An 18,102-nucleotide genomic window follows, 5' to 3' on the forward strand; every position below is an offset into this window, starting at 1 on the left:
CTACTATCCAGCTTCAATCAAGCAGTGTCCAATGGCTAAATGTTTCAAAGGAAGTGATAAACACATACAGTAACAGAGCAATGCTGTAATGTTTAAGTTTGACATATAGAATATCGCCTTTCAAATATTTCTCTTTAAACAAGTAACTTACAGGATCAGAAGGCCCACAGAAGTCTCTGAATACTTTTTGAGGATCAAGCTGCCTGATCTCTAGTGCTATGCAAGGCCCTGAGCACAGTTCTGTAACCATCTCCTGGAAGAGGAAAAGATGAAAACAAATGTCAGTCTGTTAGTGTGTTACCAAGAGTTGTATTTCACATAAAAGTTGGATCCAAACACAAACAAGAAGAAATTATTAGGAAATGTTGGGGAACACAGCAGGAAGAAATGGCAGAAGGTATAATCAGCATCCTTAGTTGAGATAATTTACCCATATTTTGTTATTCAGGTTCACAACATGGAGGGTAAGTTGGATCCCTAACTTCTTCAGGATGCCCAAGTACCAGCAGTTGCCAAAATATGTTTATTTCTCTGCATTTAGCCTGAGGTTGCAACCTCTTCGTTCCTCACATGGATCTTGCTACAGAAAGCCATAGCTTTGTCACCTTCAGACTAAGTTACTGCAACTTGCTGTACTTGGGTTTAAACCTGAAGAACATTTAGGCTACGTCGGGTGATGAAGCTACCACCCCTCGTTGGAGGTGGGAGAGCTCTCTCCCAGCGACAAAGAGCAACCACATAGTGCACCTCACCGCTGTAAGGTGCGTAGTGTAGACATAGCCTTAGAATCTTCAGCTGGTTCAGAATGGAGCGACCTATTTACTTAGCAGCAGTTCCCGAAGGGGACACGTAACACCTGACCTACGAAGTCAATATAAACTAAGTTGTCCATTTTAGCTGATAAAAAACTTACATCATGCTTTAGGTCCTACCTCCCTTGGACACTGCCTCTTTCTTTAAGGAGAGTCTTAATTTGGGGAGGTGAGTTTTAACTATAGCCGCTGGTGCCAATTTGTAGTTTGCTAACAAGATTAATAGGGGTTCTTACAATCATTTAGTCTGACCTCCCGGATAACACAGACTGTAGAGTGTGTGCGCACTTAGAGTTCTGAGCAGAAACTTTTAAAACAAAACAAAAGAAAGGAATTGCAACTGATGGGGAAAAGGGAAGACAGGAATAGGAAATGGGCGAAGCTGGTGAGAACAGGCTAAGATGTCACCATTCTAGCATTCAGCAATGAGCTGCTCACAGGTCAACCCAGTGGCAAGCAGAGAACAAGAAAGTAAAGGGTAACAAGGAGATGAGGCATGTGGCAGAAAAACCTGGATCATGCCTATCCCTAGCATGTAAGAATTAACATTAAATGCAAAGAGAATTAAATTCAAATGCTATGTTTCCAGAATGAGAGCAACTTCCCAATGAGATCCCTTTTGAGATCACTCATGAAATCCTGCCCCACTGAAGTCAATAGCATGCTCCCTTTGACATTAATGGGGCCAGGATTTCACCCCAGAACTTTGATTATAGAGTGTTCACAGGAAGACAAGCACTCAACAAGGGGTGAGATTATTCCAAATTCCTAGGTTGCGTGATGAGGCACCGGGCTGAAGACCAGATGCCTTCAGCTACAGTGCAGTGCTAGATGGTATTATTACTATGAAACAAGCTCTAGTGCAGCTGCTTCCAAAGTTCATTGGTTCATATACCACCTTCTTAAACAATGGCTGTGATGGAACATCAAGCTCACCTACCACGGTTTGGGGATCCCTGTTCTAGCAGTACTCAGCATAATGGCACATCCCAACACGTGTAACTGTGCTCACAAAGTGATCATTTGTGGTTTGTTTTTTTCTAACAGTTATCTAAGGACTCCTGCCCTAGGCAGTTGGATGAAACACCAGCAAAGCTGGAATCTTTGGCAACTATTTCAATTTCTCCTTTCATGAAGGACCATTTTCTAGTTAGATGCTAAGCCCACGTCTGAATAACCGATGACGATCCCTAGGAAATGAGGACAAGACCCTTGAAAAGGAAGCTGGCATTTAAATATGAAACAACTTCTGCCCTGAAATTTCACACATCATGATGATTATTTTTAAGTCATAAAAAAAAAAAAAAAACCCCACACAACAGGATGGAAAGTCCTAGAGATCTGAGTCACATATATGGAGGTCAGATCCTGACTTAGGTGCTCCTCCTTCTTCCCTCCTTGCTCCTTTTCAGTTGCCTACCACTGGCATTATCTCACTGCTCTTGGGGCAAGTGCCTTCTCTTACAAGCCAGGCTAGATTTCCTATATCTCTCTACCTCAGAGAAGACCAGAACTGCACCTGGGGAAATCCCATTTCCTTCACTTGAGTGCTCCAGGCATAGAGGGCTTGAAGGAGGTCTTGACTCATAGATTTAGCTTCAAATAGACTCTAAACAAAATCTCTTCTTTCTTGTCCTGATCTCTCAAATTTCCCTCTCCCTTCTGGTCAACTCTCATATTCAATTATTTAACCACGCCAAATATTTTGGGGTACAGAATGTATGAAAGAGGTGCAGAGATGGAATAGCAGTTGTAGTTTGATGCAACCACAGGGACTTCTCTGGAGATTAGAACAACTGCAGAGGATACGATATCTGCATCAGACCATACAGATATGCTCACATTTGAGCTATGGTACATTCAGTTCTCCTATCTTGTCAGATCCTCCTTTGTCCTAGTTCTGAGGCTCAGGGCTGGGAGATGAGACCTGGTTAACATTCCCTATTTTGCCACCAAACTCTTGTGTCACTACAGTCCTGATCTTCCAAAGTGATCAACCTGAGGTACCCTTACACACTTCTTGTACTCCCTGAGGCATAAAAGTCAAATGGCCAGATCCCTTTGGAGTGCTGGTACCTTAATCCATCTTTAAAATAGGGATAACTTACATACTTCACGGGAAAAAACAACGAGGAGTCCTTGTGGCAACTTAGAGACTAACAAATTTATTTGGGCATAAGCTTTCGTGGACTACAGCCTACTTCATCAGACGTATGGAGTGAAAAATACAGTAAGCAGTATATATATTACAGCACATGAAAAGATGGGAGTTGCCTTACCAAGTGGGGATAATTTTCCCTCTCTTGATATTCACCCCTTCTTGTCAACTGTTGAGAACTAGGCCACTTCTACCTTAATTGAATTGGCCTTGTTAGCACTGACCCACCACTTGGTAAGGGAACTCCCATCTTTTCATGTGCTGTAATATATATATTGCTTACTGTATTTTTCACTCCATGCATCTGATGAAGTGGGTCTTAGCCCGCAAAAGCTTCTGCCCAAATAAATTTGTTAGTCTCTAAGGTGCCACAAGGACTCCTCATTGTTTTTGCTGATACATTGTTTTTGCAGCTACAACTCTGAATACTTCACAGGGACATTGTAAGTCTCTTTTCACTATTGTTTTCACAGTGAACTGAAATCCTCAGAGGGAGGGTGTTGCAGAAATACAAGTCACCTTATTATATTCCCGTTGGTCCACCTGCACCCAGAAAGCCTTCAGTGCCAGTGCTCAAAGGCATTACAATGTACACAGACATCAGTCCCCACTGAGGTTACAATATACCTACTGGACCACACTGATTTCACAGAGATTCAAAAGACAGATTAACTTATATATGACATTAACCGCCCAACCATCATAAAAATACTCAAACGCCCCAGGACCCACTGAGGACAAAGGAATAAATACATACAGAGTTTCTAGGCCAAACCACTTTTGAAATAGGACATTCAACAACAATATAAAACTAGACATTACATCAGCTCTACCAAAGTGAAATAGCTCAGTTCTGTTTTTCCAATCTGATCTATTCCATAAATATCTTGGCCCAATGGTCCTCCACTTTTCCCACAAAAAATTCTCCTGACTCAGGAGTATACATGAGGAATTTCAGATGGATTGGTTCATTCTGGACCAACTCAGGGAGTGATCAAAATCAGAAGCCAGATAGGATTGTGACTAGAATTCTAAGTACAGAAAGCAATGACCACTTCTCCGTAATTGCAGTCTTATTTTTTAGTAGATTCTTTTCTAGTTGATACTTACAGTGTATTCAGCAACAACACCTTTGTAAATCTCATAGAACTCTTCCACATTCGCACATTCCATGTTGAACTATGCAAAGGAAAAGGGTGAAAATGTTAGCTAAACTGTCTCAGGAGAAAAAGCCAGCAAGCATTTAGCATACTCTTTATTTACCCCGCAAAGTATTTTGATGGTTTCCCCTGTGATAGGAAGGAAGGCTTTGAAGGACTCTTTTGCTGATGATGCATGGGGCAGATAGGTTCCAGATCATTCTTCAACAGCGCAGCAAGCCCGTGCAACTAAGCAATAAATATTGTATTTTCTCCATGAAGTTGGCAGATGCCACTTAAAGATAAATTGGGAGCAGGATGGATTCAATAAGACCATTTTTACACGGTTCCTTTTCTGACCATAACTGTACTCTAAATTCCAAATTCGATTAGAAAGCCCAGCACCTCAGCTTGCACTAATTGATTCTGTTAATTGTGTCTCAATGAGCATGCAAATAGACCAAGGAGGCTGAACTACCTTCTGAACTCTAGAGTCTGTCCTTCCAGATCAAGATTGAGGCATATTAGTGGTGGTTATGTGCGGGAAACGTTTGCTTTGATTCTTCCCATGCTGAAACTGCTCTGTGGCCAAATAGATGATTTCAGTCTCAAAGGTGTTCACAAGTATTAAGGGTGAGATTTTCAAAATCCCTTAGGCAACTTGGAAAATCCTATCTTAAATTCACACTAAATGTTTCATAAAAAAAACTGTAAGCAGTTTATTATTATTAATACCTAGCACTTTTCATGAGTAGATCTCAAAGTGCTTTATAAAAGAGGTCAGTATCATTACTGCCATTATACATATGGGGAAACTGAGCCACAGAGAGGCAAAGTGACTTGGACTTGTTCAAGATCACCCATCAGCAATACACCAGCCATAAATTTAAAAGAAAAAAAAAATCCTAATGTTGACAACCTTGACACCCCATCTACAAAAATAACTGTCCCCCCCAAAAAAAATATAAACACAAAATGAAAACAACCCTCCAATGACCATATCACCCAGTCAAACAAACAAACAAAAACATACCCCCCAAAAGTTCTGATCCTAAAAAAGGGAGAGGCACCAGAGACTCAATGAAGTCCACTTCGGACTTCTTGCTTGTTATTGCTGTTGATTTTATGTGGAAGGCACTCATACGCTACGATGAGGGGCAGCAGTATAAAACCTTTAGACAGAGACTCAGTCTGCATCACAGAAGTACATGGAAGTGCCAGCTTCCAACATTCTACCCAATACAGTCTTTAATTTGACAGCCCATGTTCCTATGTTGAGATTTTTTTTTAATTAAAGAAAATGGCAATCATGCAACTTTGCTCTAGATCCAGTTAAAATGGAAAACAGAAACATATAAAATGCATGAGGATACTTACCAATTGCAAAGCTGAGATTTCAAATCCCCCTTCAAGGATGGCATTTATGATCTTTCCAGTTAGCCCTATGGAGATACAAACACGCACATTCACAAAACAATTAAAGAAATTCACAGTATATAGATATAGCAGTTACTTCATATACTACCTGTTTTCTTGTCAAAACACAGCATTTATGTTATCTCTGTAAAGCTGAAATATGCAGCAGAGCAGAACTCAGATATCATAACCTTTTTGAAGCCATCCTTTTTAGGTGATTCTCCAAATGAGTTTTCATTCAGCTGTTGAAATAACTTTTTGCAGCAATGTATGAATAATGTGATTGGTGAAATTCTGGCCAGACTGAAGTCAATGGCAAAACTCCCATTGACTTCACTCCATATTTTCACCCAAAACTCCATTTGTATAAACAGCCATTTAAAATATTATTTAGATTGCAAGCTCCTCAGGATAGGGACGGTCTACTATTCTGTGTAAGTACAGCACAATGAGGCCCCATTTTTGGTTAGTCCCTAGGCACAACTGTAACAAACATGATTAATTAAATGCGTATAAAAGCTCATCTCTGATGCACCTTCATGGACTTCCATGGAGTTACAACAGAGAAAAATATGGTCCCATGCCTTTCTGGAGCCCGTTCTTGTAAATACTTACTATTGAGTATATCTACCAATGAACAAACCCACTGAAGTGGGGTGGGATGGGACTTGTGTTCACAGGATCAGGCCCTTTGAGAAACTATGTCAGTCTAGCATACGATGCAACAGTAGGCAGAACTTAGTAGAAATACTGTATCCACAGGATGAACCCAGTCAGTGCTCCAGAACTTCCTGCAGCTCGCAGGAGCACTTCATATAGTTCTAGGGGTTTCCAGACATTTGTTCAAGAGCAAGCAGAGACGATCATAATGATGTCACCATACTGAAGTTCAAATGTTGCACTGGGAACTTGAAGCAAATGAACTGATGCTCCCAGGATTTCTTCTTGTTGTTCCAAGAAGGCATAGGATATGGGAAAGAGGCAAGAGGGGAGAATGCCTCCCATTCTCTTCTAGTAGCCTGTCTTAGAGGCAGGGGAGGGAGAGGACATGGTGTAGAGCCACAGAATAACCATAGTGAGACATCCTGGCACTGTGTTGTGATGTTTGCATTGAGGTACTGTTATTTCTTTAGATGAGTACACTGTGGCACACTATGGTGATAGATGCAATATAAACACCTAGACAGCCTATATAACAAAGAGATGGGGCTTGCACTTCGTCATTGGAAGTCCAAGAAAGACATTTGGTAAAAAGTTTATGAAAAATCAGAAAGTGCATGGAGTACAATGGATAAGAGTTACTGAGCAGAAACCATCACTCATCTATAGGCGTTCAATGTAAAGTATTTGCTCAACACTTGCAGATATGGGGTGAAGTCCTGGACCTATTGAAGTCAATGGCAAAACTTCCATTGACTTCAATGGAGCAAGGATTGACTCATGGTCATTAAATACCTTAATAAACCAGTCTCTAATTTGAAAGTTTTTTTTAGCACTGTACAGAATAAGCTCAGTAGCTAAGACTATGACTGAAAACTAATACTCAAGTTTCCTAAATGCTCAGGACCTGAATTCTGCAGGACCCACAGATTTCTGCAGCATAGGGGCGCTGAATTTTGCATCACATTAACATACTGATGGCAACTTCAGCTAAATTCAAGAAGAGGGGCAAGATCCTTAACAATTTAGTGCAGTACCTTCAATATCGTCTTCTGTCATTTTCTTGTTAAATTCAATATAAACTGCAATTCGAGGAAGATTTTCAATTTATGCTTTTCCCCAAAATTTCCCATTTTCAAAATGTGACCTATTTTTGTTATTGAGGGAAAGCTGGAGGTTCTGGCATCTGGCTAGGGGACAGCTGTTTGGAATTTTGGCATTTAGAAATGAGTGGAGACAGAGTTTTTGGTGTCAAGGTATGTTTTGATATGGTGCCTCACAAACATTAATAAATGCATCACCACAATACTCCTGTGAGATTGGCAAAATTGGGATAACAACAATCTACCCTATGGGGACTGAGGCACAGAGAGATGAATGTGCTCAAGGTCACACAAGAAACCTGAGAGAGAAAGAGAACCCAGATGTCCGGAAGCTGCCTGGCAATCTCTCTTAATTACTCATATGGCCCCTCCCTTACTACAGTATCTAAGCACCTCCTAATTTTTCATGTATTTAACCTCACAACACCCCTGTAGGTAGGTAGATATTATCCCCATTATATAGAGGGGGTGACTGAGGCACAGAGATATAATGGGTATGTCTACATTGCAATGTGAGAACAGGCTCAGATTCAGACTTGAGCTCAAACCCCCTTTCCATCTACAAACAAATCTCTCAGACTGACTCAGACCTAGGATCCCAGGACACCGTGGGGGTGAAGGGTTCAAGACCAAGTCAAGACCAGACCCAGGGTTTGAGCCCTATTGCTTTGCAGTGTAGACTCAGACTAAATGACTTGCCCAAGGTCATTCAGGAAATCTGTGGCAGAGTAGGGAATTGTCACCATTCTACCTTCAACAGTTAAGGGATTACAGGACAGCTGCAGAGGGAAAAGAGGAAGGGATCCTCCATCCTCTAAATTCCTGCAACCAACAGCCACATTTTTGGGGGGAGCCAAGGAAGAAAGGGAAGAAGCAGAGGAATAGCAAAGGCTGAACTACTTGTTGTGAAATAGCAGCCATACCATTGGCTGAAGATCTTGGTTTTTAAACTTTATCAATAAATAACAGTTAGCCATTCACCAGTCTATCTGGTTGGCACATGCACACTGTTTGTTTAAATATTCATCATGTATCTGAGCCTGTGGGTAACATAGACCTGCTCTCTATTGGACTTTTATCCTCACCAGTTTTAAAAGCAGTTAGTAAAATCTATGTTGTAGAGGAATAAAGGATACTGGAATTCTACCATTCAACTTTGTGTTTCTTCTTTACTAAGGTTATTAAGATTTTGTTCATCTGGGGGGGAGAAGACAGACTACTTAGTGAGAGGGGCTCAGACATGTTTGGAACACTTTAACCCAGTTTCTTTGGCATAAAGTTCTTTAAATAATGAACCATGATAGATCTAGCAATATGTACTTTTCTCCCACTGAATGCATCCGATGAAGTGAGCTGTAGCTCACGAAAGCTTATGGTCAAATAAATTTGTTAGTCTCTAAGGTGCCACAAGTACTCCTTTTCTTTTTTCTCCCATGGCACTTCCTGATTTCATCCTAGCTGCAGAAATTCTTGTGATTCCAGAAAGATCACTCATTACTACAGCATTTCAAAAGCTGAACTAATGGAATTCATTTCACTGGCCCATGTCATCCTCTCCCATAGCAAAATGTCTGGGAGAAGAATTACCCCCAAAAAACCTCCTCATGATAAGCTTCCTCAACTATTCAGAGTAAGAGGGTGAGGATTGCCCCCCACTGAAAAGGCCAATGGGCAAATTTATAAATCTGGCTAAGCAGGCCATTCATCCACTTTTAAGTTGGATAGTCCTGTTTTTTCAAGGTCTGTCCTGGCCAGTACAGATATAAAACTGGTCATGGTTTTGTCTGGTATCATGCTGCACAGGATGGAGGGTGCTATTTTGAAGAGTTCACTGCTCCACCCCGCCTGCATGACCTCGCATCCACCATGGACATGGCCAGTTTAAAATCTCAGCAGAATAACCGACTGTTACCACCGCCATCACCACTGTGCTTATATAACAACTCATCTCACCAGAGCACTTCACAAACAGATATTAAGCCACACGCCACATCTCTAATGGGGGGAATGTCATCTCCACTTCCCAGCAGTGGAAACTGAGGCCCAGAGTGGATAAGTTATTTGCCAAAAGCCTGATAACAAATCAGTGGCAGAGTGGGGACTAGAACCCCGGAGTGCTGGCTCCCACTGCCCTGCTTTAACCAACAGACAGATGCCCTTTTCCTAACAACAATGCACTTGCAGAATATGAATGGAGCAATACAGAAAAAAAACCAAATAGATAGCAACCCTAGAGCAATAGAGTGGCAAACTCCCACTGTTCAGGACCATGGTTTCAGCCAACTGCAGTAGTGGAAGGGGTTATGTGCTCACATTTCTGAGTATATGGGGTAGGAAAGAAGATAGATTATTAATATTAATTAGATAGTCAATTAATATTAATTAAATAGATAATATTAATTAGATAGTCATTTCAGCAGCTTAAAAAAATTTATGACTTTTTTTTAAAAAGAGTAACCACTTTAAAATCTAAGTGAAATAGTGAAACGAGCTACTTCTTAAAGACCCTCCAAACAGGGACAGTACATATTTAAGTGCAGAAAGAAGCCAAATCAAATCAAAGCTGCAGATTAGGGGTTAGTCAGGATTAATTTTCAGAGACAACATACAAAAGAAATCACAGTCTTACTAAATACAACTGGGGGAATTTAACACTAATCCTAGCAAATATGCATAACAAATAACCTTCGGCATAAAAACTGAGAGAGAAAGCTTTGTGTCTCCTAGACAGCATTAGGTTACTAGGCACTAACACTGGACAGATAATCTTCCAGCACATTTTAATCAGATGAACAGATGAGGCATTAGATCTCATTAGTTGCAGTGGTTTTCAACAATTTGCTACCTTGTAGCATAAAAGGATAATTTTTCAATCATATATAATAAAGGAGTAGTGGAGAACATCAGACTTTATAAGATGATACAAATGTTTGCAAAACAATTGACTGGAGTAACATGCCTGGTTTACAGATGCCACATGTTCATCTAATAGTTGATTTGTCAATTCCCAGATCTACTAGCCAGTAGCCCAACTCTGGACAGTCATGGGTAGAGATGCTATGTTCCCTTCACTTCTTCTTGGATTTGCCATCCCACCTGAGCTTTTCACAGAGTGCCAGTCAACAGTTGGGGAGTGTGTGTCATCTAGATAAGTCAGAACACTGACTTCCCTTCTCCTTTCTTATTAATTCATCTGCATAATGTTCTGCCCCCAGTTAAACACATTTCACTCCTGCAGTGTCTCTCTTTTAAAGGGAAAAAATAGTTTCTCCACAGGAACATGAAAATTGCCAAATTGGCTCAAACAATGGTCCATCTAATCCAGTGATTTTCAAACTTTCTTTCTGGCAACCCGGTTGAAGAAAATTGTTAATGTCCGTGACCCAATGGAGCTGGGGATGAGGGGTTTGAGAGGGGCTCAGGGCTGGGGCAGAGGGTTGGGGTGCGGGAGAGAGTCAGGGCTCTGGGGTGGAGGTGCAGGCTCTGGGGTGGGGGGATGAGGGGTTTGGGGTGCAGGAAAGGGCTCCGGGTTTGAGGGGGCTCATGGCTGAAGCAGGGGGTTGGGGCACGGGCTTACCTCGGGCAGCTCCCAGTCAGCAGCGCAGCGGGGGGGGCTAAGGCAGGCTTCCTGCCTGTCCTGGCACCGTGGACCGTGGACCGCGTTGTGCCCTGGAAGCAGCCAGCAGCAGGTCTGGTTCCTAGACGAAGGCACGTACACAGCTCTCGGCCACAGGCACTGACCCCCCCCCCCCCCCCCCCCGAGTCCCCACTGGCCAGGAACCGGCCAATGAGAATGTGAAGCCGGTGCTCGGGGCAGGGGCAGCACATAGAGTCCTGTGGCCCCACCACCTCGGAGCCGGACCTGCTGCTGGCCGCTTCCGGGGTGCAGTGCCCGTGTCAGAACAGGTAAGAACTAGCCTGCCTTATCCAGGCAGCACTGCCGACGGCATTTTTAACGGCCCGATCAGGAGTGCTGACCAGAGCCGCCACGACCCAGTGCCTTCCATTCCGTGATCCAGTACTGGGTTGCAACCCACAGTTTGAAAACCACTGATCTAATCCAATCTCAAGTGTCGGAGGATTCAGGAGAAATGACTGGAGGATGACAATTCCATTTCATTGCAACTTTTGAAGTTCTGCTTGTTTTGTTTTCATTTGGCAGTGGAATGAAAGCAAAACCTTTTGAATGTTTTTGTGCAAACAGAATTGTGTTTGCGGAAAGGGGATGGGTGTACATCTGTCTGTCTTTTTCTTTTTTTTTGCCTGGCAGTTAGGGTGCTCGCCCGGGATGTGGGAGACCCAGGATCAAGTCCCTGCTTTGCCTGATTCAGAGCAGCACTTTTCATCCCAGCTCACATCACAGAGCAGGGCCTGGAACTGGATCTCCCAAAGACAATACATCTTCAACAAAACAGAACATTTTGGTGAAGGTGTTCCAACCAGCTCTATGCTTCAGAGCAAGGTACAAGAAACCCTGCAGTAGGAAGGGAGTTACGGGCTAACATGCTCATGGGGACTGTGATGGGGTGTAGTCCTCAGACTGGCTCTGAGAGGGCTCAAGTAGGCCCAATCAACCAACTAGGCTGTAAGGGGTGGGGGAATGAAGGGTGGAAAGAAAACCCTCATTAGGAGGAAGCTCACCTGAGCAGAGGTGGGCTGATCTAGTATAAACCCAGGAAGCTGGCAGCAGCAAGGGTGGCCAGAAAGAAGTTTGTAGTCACCCTCTGATTAGTAGAGAGGGAAGGAGGGAACCTGGGGAAAACGTAGGACCCTGGAGGCCTGGCCCGTCGAGAAGAGTGTACCCTGAAGAGAGCTGGGTGGAGAAGAGAGCCTGTGGCACGCGGGGTAGGAAGCAGCCCAGGGATAAGCAGCAAGGCTGGGGACTGCACAGACGTTGACTGTGTATTGTAGGATCCCTGGGTTGGAACCCAGAGTAGAGGGCAGGCTTGAGTTCCCCTACCTGCCACTGAGGAAGTGGCACTGGCGGGGCAGTGAACTGGAAGACTGCTTGGGTCGCTGTGGGAGTGACGGAGACTTTGATAGACTGTACCCCAGAAGGGGGGAATGGTGAGTGATCTGACAAGAGAGCAGAGTCACAAAGAGGAGGCTGCGTTTCCTGGAGCGAGAAGATGACAGGGGAGACACCACCAAAGGAGGGCGCTGGCCTGGCAGAGCTAATGCCCAGAACTTCCAAGAGGCAGTGCCACCTGCAGTGAATGGACCCCATGACAGGGGCATTTCTTCCTAACTCATATCAGCTGTGGTCAGTTTCTATCCTGAAGACTGAGGTTTTCTATCCCTTCCAAACTTCTGGATGTTTCCTTAATTCTTACTAATATAACTGCATAGTCGTCTTCTTATTATAAATATACACTTTTTTCTTACTCTTGCTAAGATCTTGGCCTCAATGCTTACCTGAGGCTATGAATTCCACAGGCTAATTGTATATTGTATGAAAGTATTTCCTTTATTATTATTTATATTGCTGTAGAGTCTAGAAGCCCCACTCATGGATCAGGATTCCACTGTGCTCACTGTGCAAACACAAAACAAGGAGCGTCCCTGCACCAAAGAGCTTACAATCTAAAGTATAAGACTAGAGGCAACAGATAGATACGGACTTACTGAATGCGGAGTATAAGGCAACAATGAGACAATACCGGTCAGGATGAGCGCCAGTGATCTCAACACACCAGTGACCTAACCATTGTCAAGCTTTTTTGTAAGCATCATAGAAAAGGAAAGTTTTGAGGAGGGATCTGAAGGAGGATAATGAGGTAGATTTGCAGATGTGTGTGTAGAGGATGCCCAGGTTATGGGCCTGAGTTACCAGCAGGATGGTGATGTTGTCCACATTGATTGAGAAAGGACATGGGGGGACACTTGAGGGGGAAAACTGAGAGCTGTGTTTTAGCCATGCTGAACTTGTGCTGACAACTATGGACCCCAACAAGGAAATGCCAGAGAGACAGACTGAGATTTCTGGGTTTCCTTTTAATTGAACATGCCCTTGTTCTTGTGTTAGGAGAAAGTGGGACAGAAAACCCTGGTCTACCTTCTCTCTGCCATTCATTCATATGTGTACCTTTATGATGTTCCTTCTTACTCCTCTCTAAAGTAAATAGTCCGAATCTTTTCAATCTCTTTTGTGATAACTTTTTTGAGATAGGGTGAACAGAACTGAACACAGTATTCAAGGTGACGATACACTATTAGTGTATATAATGGTATTCTAATACAGTCAATATTATATATAGATATATTATTTTTCATCCTATTTATGCATCCTAACATTTTATTTGCAGATTTGAATGCTACTGCACACTGAACAGAGAACTTCATTGAGCTGTGCACAAAACGAAACCCAAGTATCTTCCCACAGGTTACACATTGGAAGGAATAATTTGAATTACTCATTCACCTTACTTTATTCAATGTATTACTTTGCATTTGTCAATAATGAATCTCATCAGCTGTTGTGCTGTCTATTGACCTAGCTTTGTTAGGTCTCGCTGAAGTTCCTCACAGGTTTTTCTGGTCTTCACTGCCCTAAATACTTTTGTATCCTCTGCAAATTTTGCCAGCTCATTGTTCACCCATTTTTCCAGATCATTAATAAATATATTATAAACACTGATCTTAGTAGAGATCCTTGTGACACACCTGTTCATCTCTTCCTATGGTAAAATTAACAATTTATTCATAGTCTTTGCTTTCTGTCTCTTAGCCAATTTCTAATCCAATATTTTGCCTCTCACCCCGTAATTTTGGCCCAGATTAGGAAAAGCCAGTTAAAGCGGATACTTAATGTAAAATACACACTTAAGTCCATTATTTTCCAGCAAAGCAGTTAAACTAAACACAAGCATAGATTTAAGCACATGCCATGCTTCACTAAATCAAGCTGCCTAATAGCCTCTTGAGAAGGACTTTGTCCCAGTGTTTTTGGAAGTGCTGATGAATTACGTCAGCTGGTTCTGTTTTATTCACCTTCACAAGAGGCATATTTAAAGGATTTAATAGATGAATGAAGCAAAATTTTCCTTAGCAGAAGTCACAGGGGTTAGTCTTGATCATGTTCTGATCATCTGGGTGTTTGGTTTTTTTAAAATTGTTTCAATCAGTTTTGCTGGTAATGAAGTAAGGCTCACTAGTCTGTAATTCCCAGGATCACCCTTGGCACCTCTGTTTAAAAAGAGCTACATGTCCTCTTCTCTAATGTCTTGCACCTGAAAATCCCAAAGTGCTATATAAACATTAATTCATTCTCAATGTCCCGGCTTAAAAGATTTTTATTTTAAAGACTTTCTCCCTCATATATACTAAAGACATAAATCTTCACTGAGGATGAAACCAGTATTCTCTACATTACATTATGTCAATTATAATCAAAACCTTGACGATAAATGGCACTTTATTATGCCATATTATGCCAGAATATGGATATTTTGAGTTTCAGCAAGGAGTGGCTAAGACCACAAGATCAGTTACAATGCTTTGAAATATATCTGCCTTCCAAATTCCTCCTCCCTCTGCCCACTCAAAAAAAAACTGTAAAAAGTTAGAGAGAAGCGCAGATTGAATTCTTTGCTCTAATGTCTGGTTCACTTAGTATTTAGAAAAAGAAGAAAAGGGTTACTCATCAGTAACTCTTGTCCTTCAGAACCAACCTAATAATGAACATCTACCCTGAGCTATTAAGACTAAATTACTAAAACAAGTAATCTAGAAAGAACACAGGTTTGGCCTAAAAGCCAAACAAAATACTCCAAGCATAGAGCAATGGATCCTTATGTCCACAGGTAACTGCAGAAAAAAGGGACTGAAGCAATTGAGATGGCTCATCTCTTTCACAGACTTGGACATAAATTTTCAGATCTATGAGGGGTCACTTACAAGACCCTAAACAGCACAGCTTTTCTAGATGGCTTCAAAAACTCAGCAGCACTGTCCTGTCTTGAAAGTGGAAATATCTACAGGCAAGTCTCAAATTACCTGAGGTACTGATTTACAACACCTGCACGGATTTGTATTAATCCCACTTCCATTTTCTTTCGGTTGCTATTTTCCAACAAATATTTCTTGATTTTTAAATTGCTGAATACTTTGAGTTCCTCACGGACCTTTCCATACACTCCCATGTACATGGCTTAAGCCACACAGTACAGGAATTCTGACTCTGATTATTATTGTTATTATTAAGATTATCATAGCACCTAGGTTTCTAGGATTAGATCAGTTCACAATGTAGTTGCCACTGACCTATTCATAATACACACTTATTTGTGGAAAATATATTTTGGGCAGAAAATTTCTTGCACTTAGTCTGAAACCAGAAATGATTTTTTTTCTTGGGTGGGAGAGAAAATTTCAGAACAATCCATTCAGCCAGTTTTGAGTTATCTGAATACTTTTTTAAAAAGTGCCTATTTAAAAATATTTTCCAGACACATTTTCTCACACTGAAAACTCAAAAAGCTTTTTTAATTTGGCATGTACCTAGTCCTGAATGAGGACTGCATGGTTTTCCTTCTTTGAAGGAAAACAGTTTTGAAATAGCATACAATGCTCTCACATTATTGCAGCATTTTTTCCTAGGGCGAAAACGTATTGAGGCTTGGTTCTCTGTATAGTCATAGGAATATCCTTTCCAATTGCATCTTCATTTTCCTTTGACCAATTATGCAAGCCATTTTATTTCTACCATGTTAATAAAGGCAGAATTGTCACAAACGAATGAAAACTGGATATTTTTGCAGTGGTGGCTTATCTCTTTTTCAATATATGACACATCTATGAAATATGACGAGATTACTGCATATTTGCTTGTAGTCAAGTGTACAATCTTGCTCTCATTTTGATACAGCACTGTCATAAATATAAAGGGAAGGGTAAACACCTTTAAAATCCCTCCTGGCCAGAGGAAAAACCCTTTCACCTGTAAAGGGTTAAAAAGCTAGGATAACCTCGCTGGCACCTGACCAAAATGACCAATGAGGAGACAAGATACTTTCAAAAACTGGGGGGAGGGAGAAACAAAGCCTCCCTCTCTGTCTGTGTGATGCTTTTGCCGGGGACAGAACAGGAATGGAGTCTTAGAATTCAGTAAGTAATCTAGCTAGATATGTGTTAGATTCTGATTCCTTTAAATGGCTGAGAAAATAAGCTGTGCTGAATGGAATATAGATTCCTGTTTTTGTGTCTTTTTGTAACTTAAGGTTTTGCCTAGAGGGATTCTCTACGTTTTGAATCTGATTACCCTGTAAGGTATTTACCATCCTGATTTTACAGAGGTGATTCTTTTTACTTTTTCTTCTATTAAAATTCTTCTTTTAAGAATCTGATTGCTTTTTCATTGTTCTTAAGATCCAAAGGTTTGTGTCTGTGGTCACCTATGCAAATTGGTGAGGATTTTTATCAAGCCTTCCCCAGGAAAGGGAGTGTAAGGGTTGGGAGAATTTTGGGGGGAAAGAAGTTTCCAAACGGGCTCTTCCCCAATTATATACTTGTTAGACATTTGGTGGTGGCAGCGATAAAGTCCAAGGGCAAAAGGTAAAATAGTTTGTACCTTGGGGAAGTTTTAACCTAAGCTGGTAAAAGTAAGCTTAGGAGGTTTTCATGCAGGTCCCCACATCTGTACCCTAGAGTTCAGAATGGGGAAGGAACCTTGACAAGCACTGTAACAGATTAAGTGCCCCTCTCTCATCCTCCAAAATCCCCTTTAAAAACCTACTTCATTTGCTGGTTTCAGAGTAGCAGCCGTGTTAGTTTGTATCCGCAAAAAGAAAAGGAGTACATGTGGCACCTTAGAGACTAACAAATTTATTTGAGCATAAGCTTTCGTGAGCTACAGCTCACTTCATCGGATGCATGTAGTAGAAAATACAGTGGGGAGATTTTATATACACAGAGAACATGAAACAATGGGTGTTACCCTACACACTGTAACAAGAGTGATCAGGTAAGGTGAGCTATTACCAGCAGGGGGGGGAGGGAAAAAAACCCACCGCCCTTTGTAGTGATAATCAAGGTGGGCCATTTCCAGCAGTTGACAAGAATATGTGGGGAACCGGGGGAGGGGGAATAAACATGGGGAAATAGTTTTACATTGTGCAATGACCCATCCATGCCCAGCCTTTATTCAAGCCTAAGTTAATTGTGTCCAGTTTGCAAATTAATTCCAATTCAGCAGTCTCACGTTGGAGTCTGGTTTTGAAGTTTTTTTGTTGAAGAATTGTCACTTTTAGGTCTGTAATCGAGTGACCAAAGAGATCGAAGTGTTCTCCAACTGGTTTTTGAATGTTATAATTCTTGACGTCTGATTTGTGTCCATTTATTCTTTTATGCAGAGACTGTCCAGTTTGACCAATGTACATGTACAGAGGGGCATTGCTGGCACATGATGGCATATATCACATTGGTAGATGTGCAGGTGAACGAGCCTCTGATAGGGTGGCTGATGTGATTAGGCCCTACGATGGTGTCCCCTGAATAGATATGGGGACACAGTTGGCAACGGGTTTTGTTGCAAGGATAGGTTCCTGGGTTAGTGGTTTTGTTGTGTGGTTGCTCGTGAGTATTTGCTTCAGGTTGGGGGGCTGTCTGTAAGCAAGGACTGGCCTGTCTCCCAAGATCTGTGAGAGTGATGGGTCATCCTTCAGGATAGGTTGTAGATCCTTGATGATGCGTTGGAGAGGTTTTTAGTTGTGGGCTGAAGGTGATGGTTAGTGGCGTTCTGTTATTTTCTTTTTTGGGCCTGTCCTGTAGTAGGTAATTTCTGGGTACTCTTCTGGCTCTGTCAATCTGTTTCTTCA

General features: G+C 41.8%; 1 protein-coding gene across 3 annotated transcripts in view; it reads right to left on the reverse strand.

The window, feature by feature from the left end:
• The window catches only part of NME7 (NME/NM23 family member 7), a 162,298-nt gene that overhangs the window by 56,803 nt on the left and 87,393 nt on the right, over positions 1-18,102 (reverse strand). For all 3 annotated transcript variants that reach the window (XM_048817436.2, XM_048817418.2, XM_075118677.1), the window contains 3 exons: positions 5,487-5,551; positions 4,081-4,149; positions 152-253 (listed from right to left, as the gene is read on the reverse strand). In XM_048817436.2, the coding sequence (XP_048673393.2) occupies positions 152-253; positions 4,081-4,149; positions 5,487-5,551 (236 nt within the window). The remainder of the gene's footprint in view (positions 1-151; positions 254-4,080; positions 4,150-5,486; positions 5,552-18,102) is intronic.

This window comes from Caretta caretta, chromosome 1 (genome assembly GCF_965140235.1).
Source record: "Caretta caretta isolate rCarCar2 chromosome 1, rCarCar1.hap1, whole genome shotgun sequence".
NCBI classification, from domain to species: domain Eukaryota; kingdom Metazoa; phylum Chordata; order Testudines; family Cheloniidae; genus Caretta; species Caretta caretta.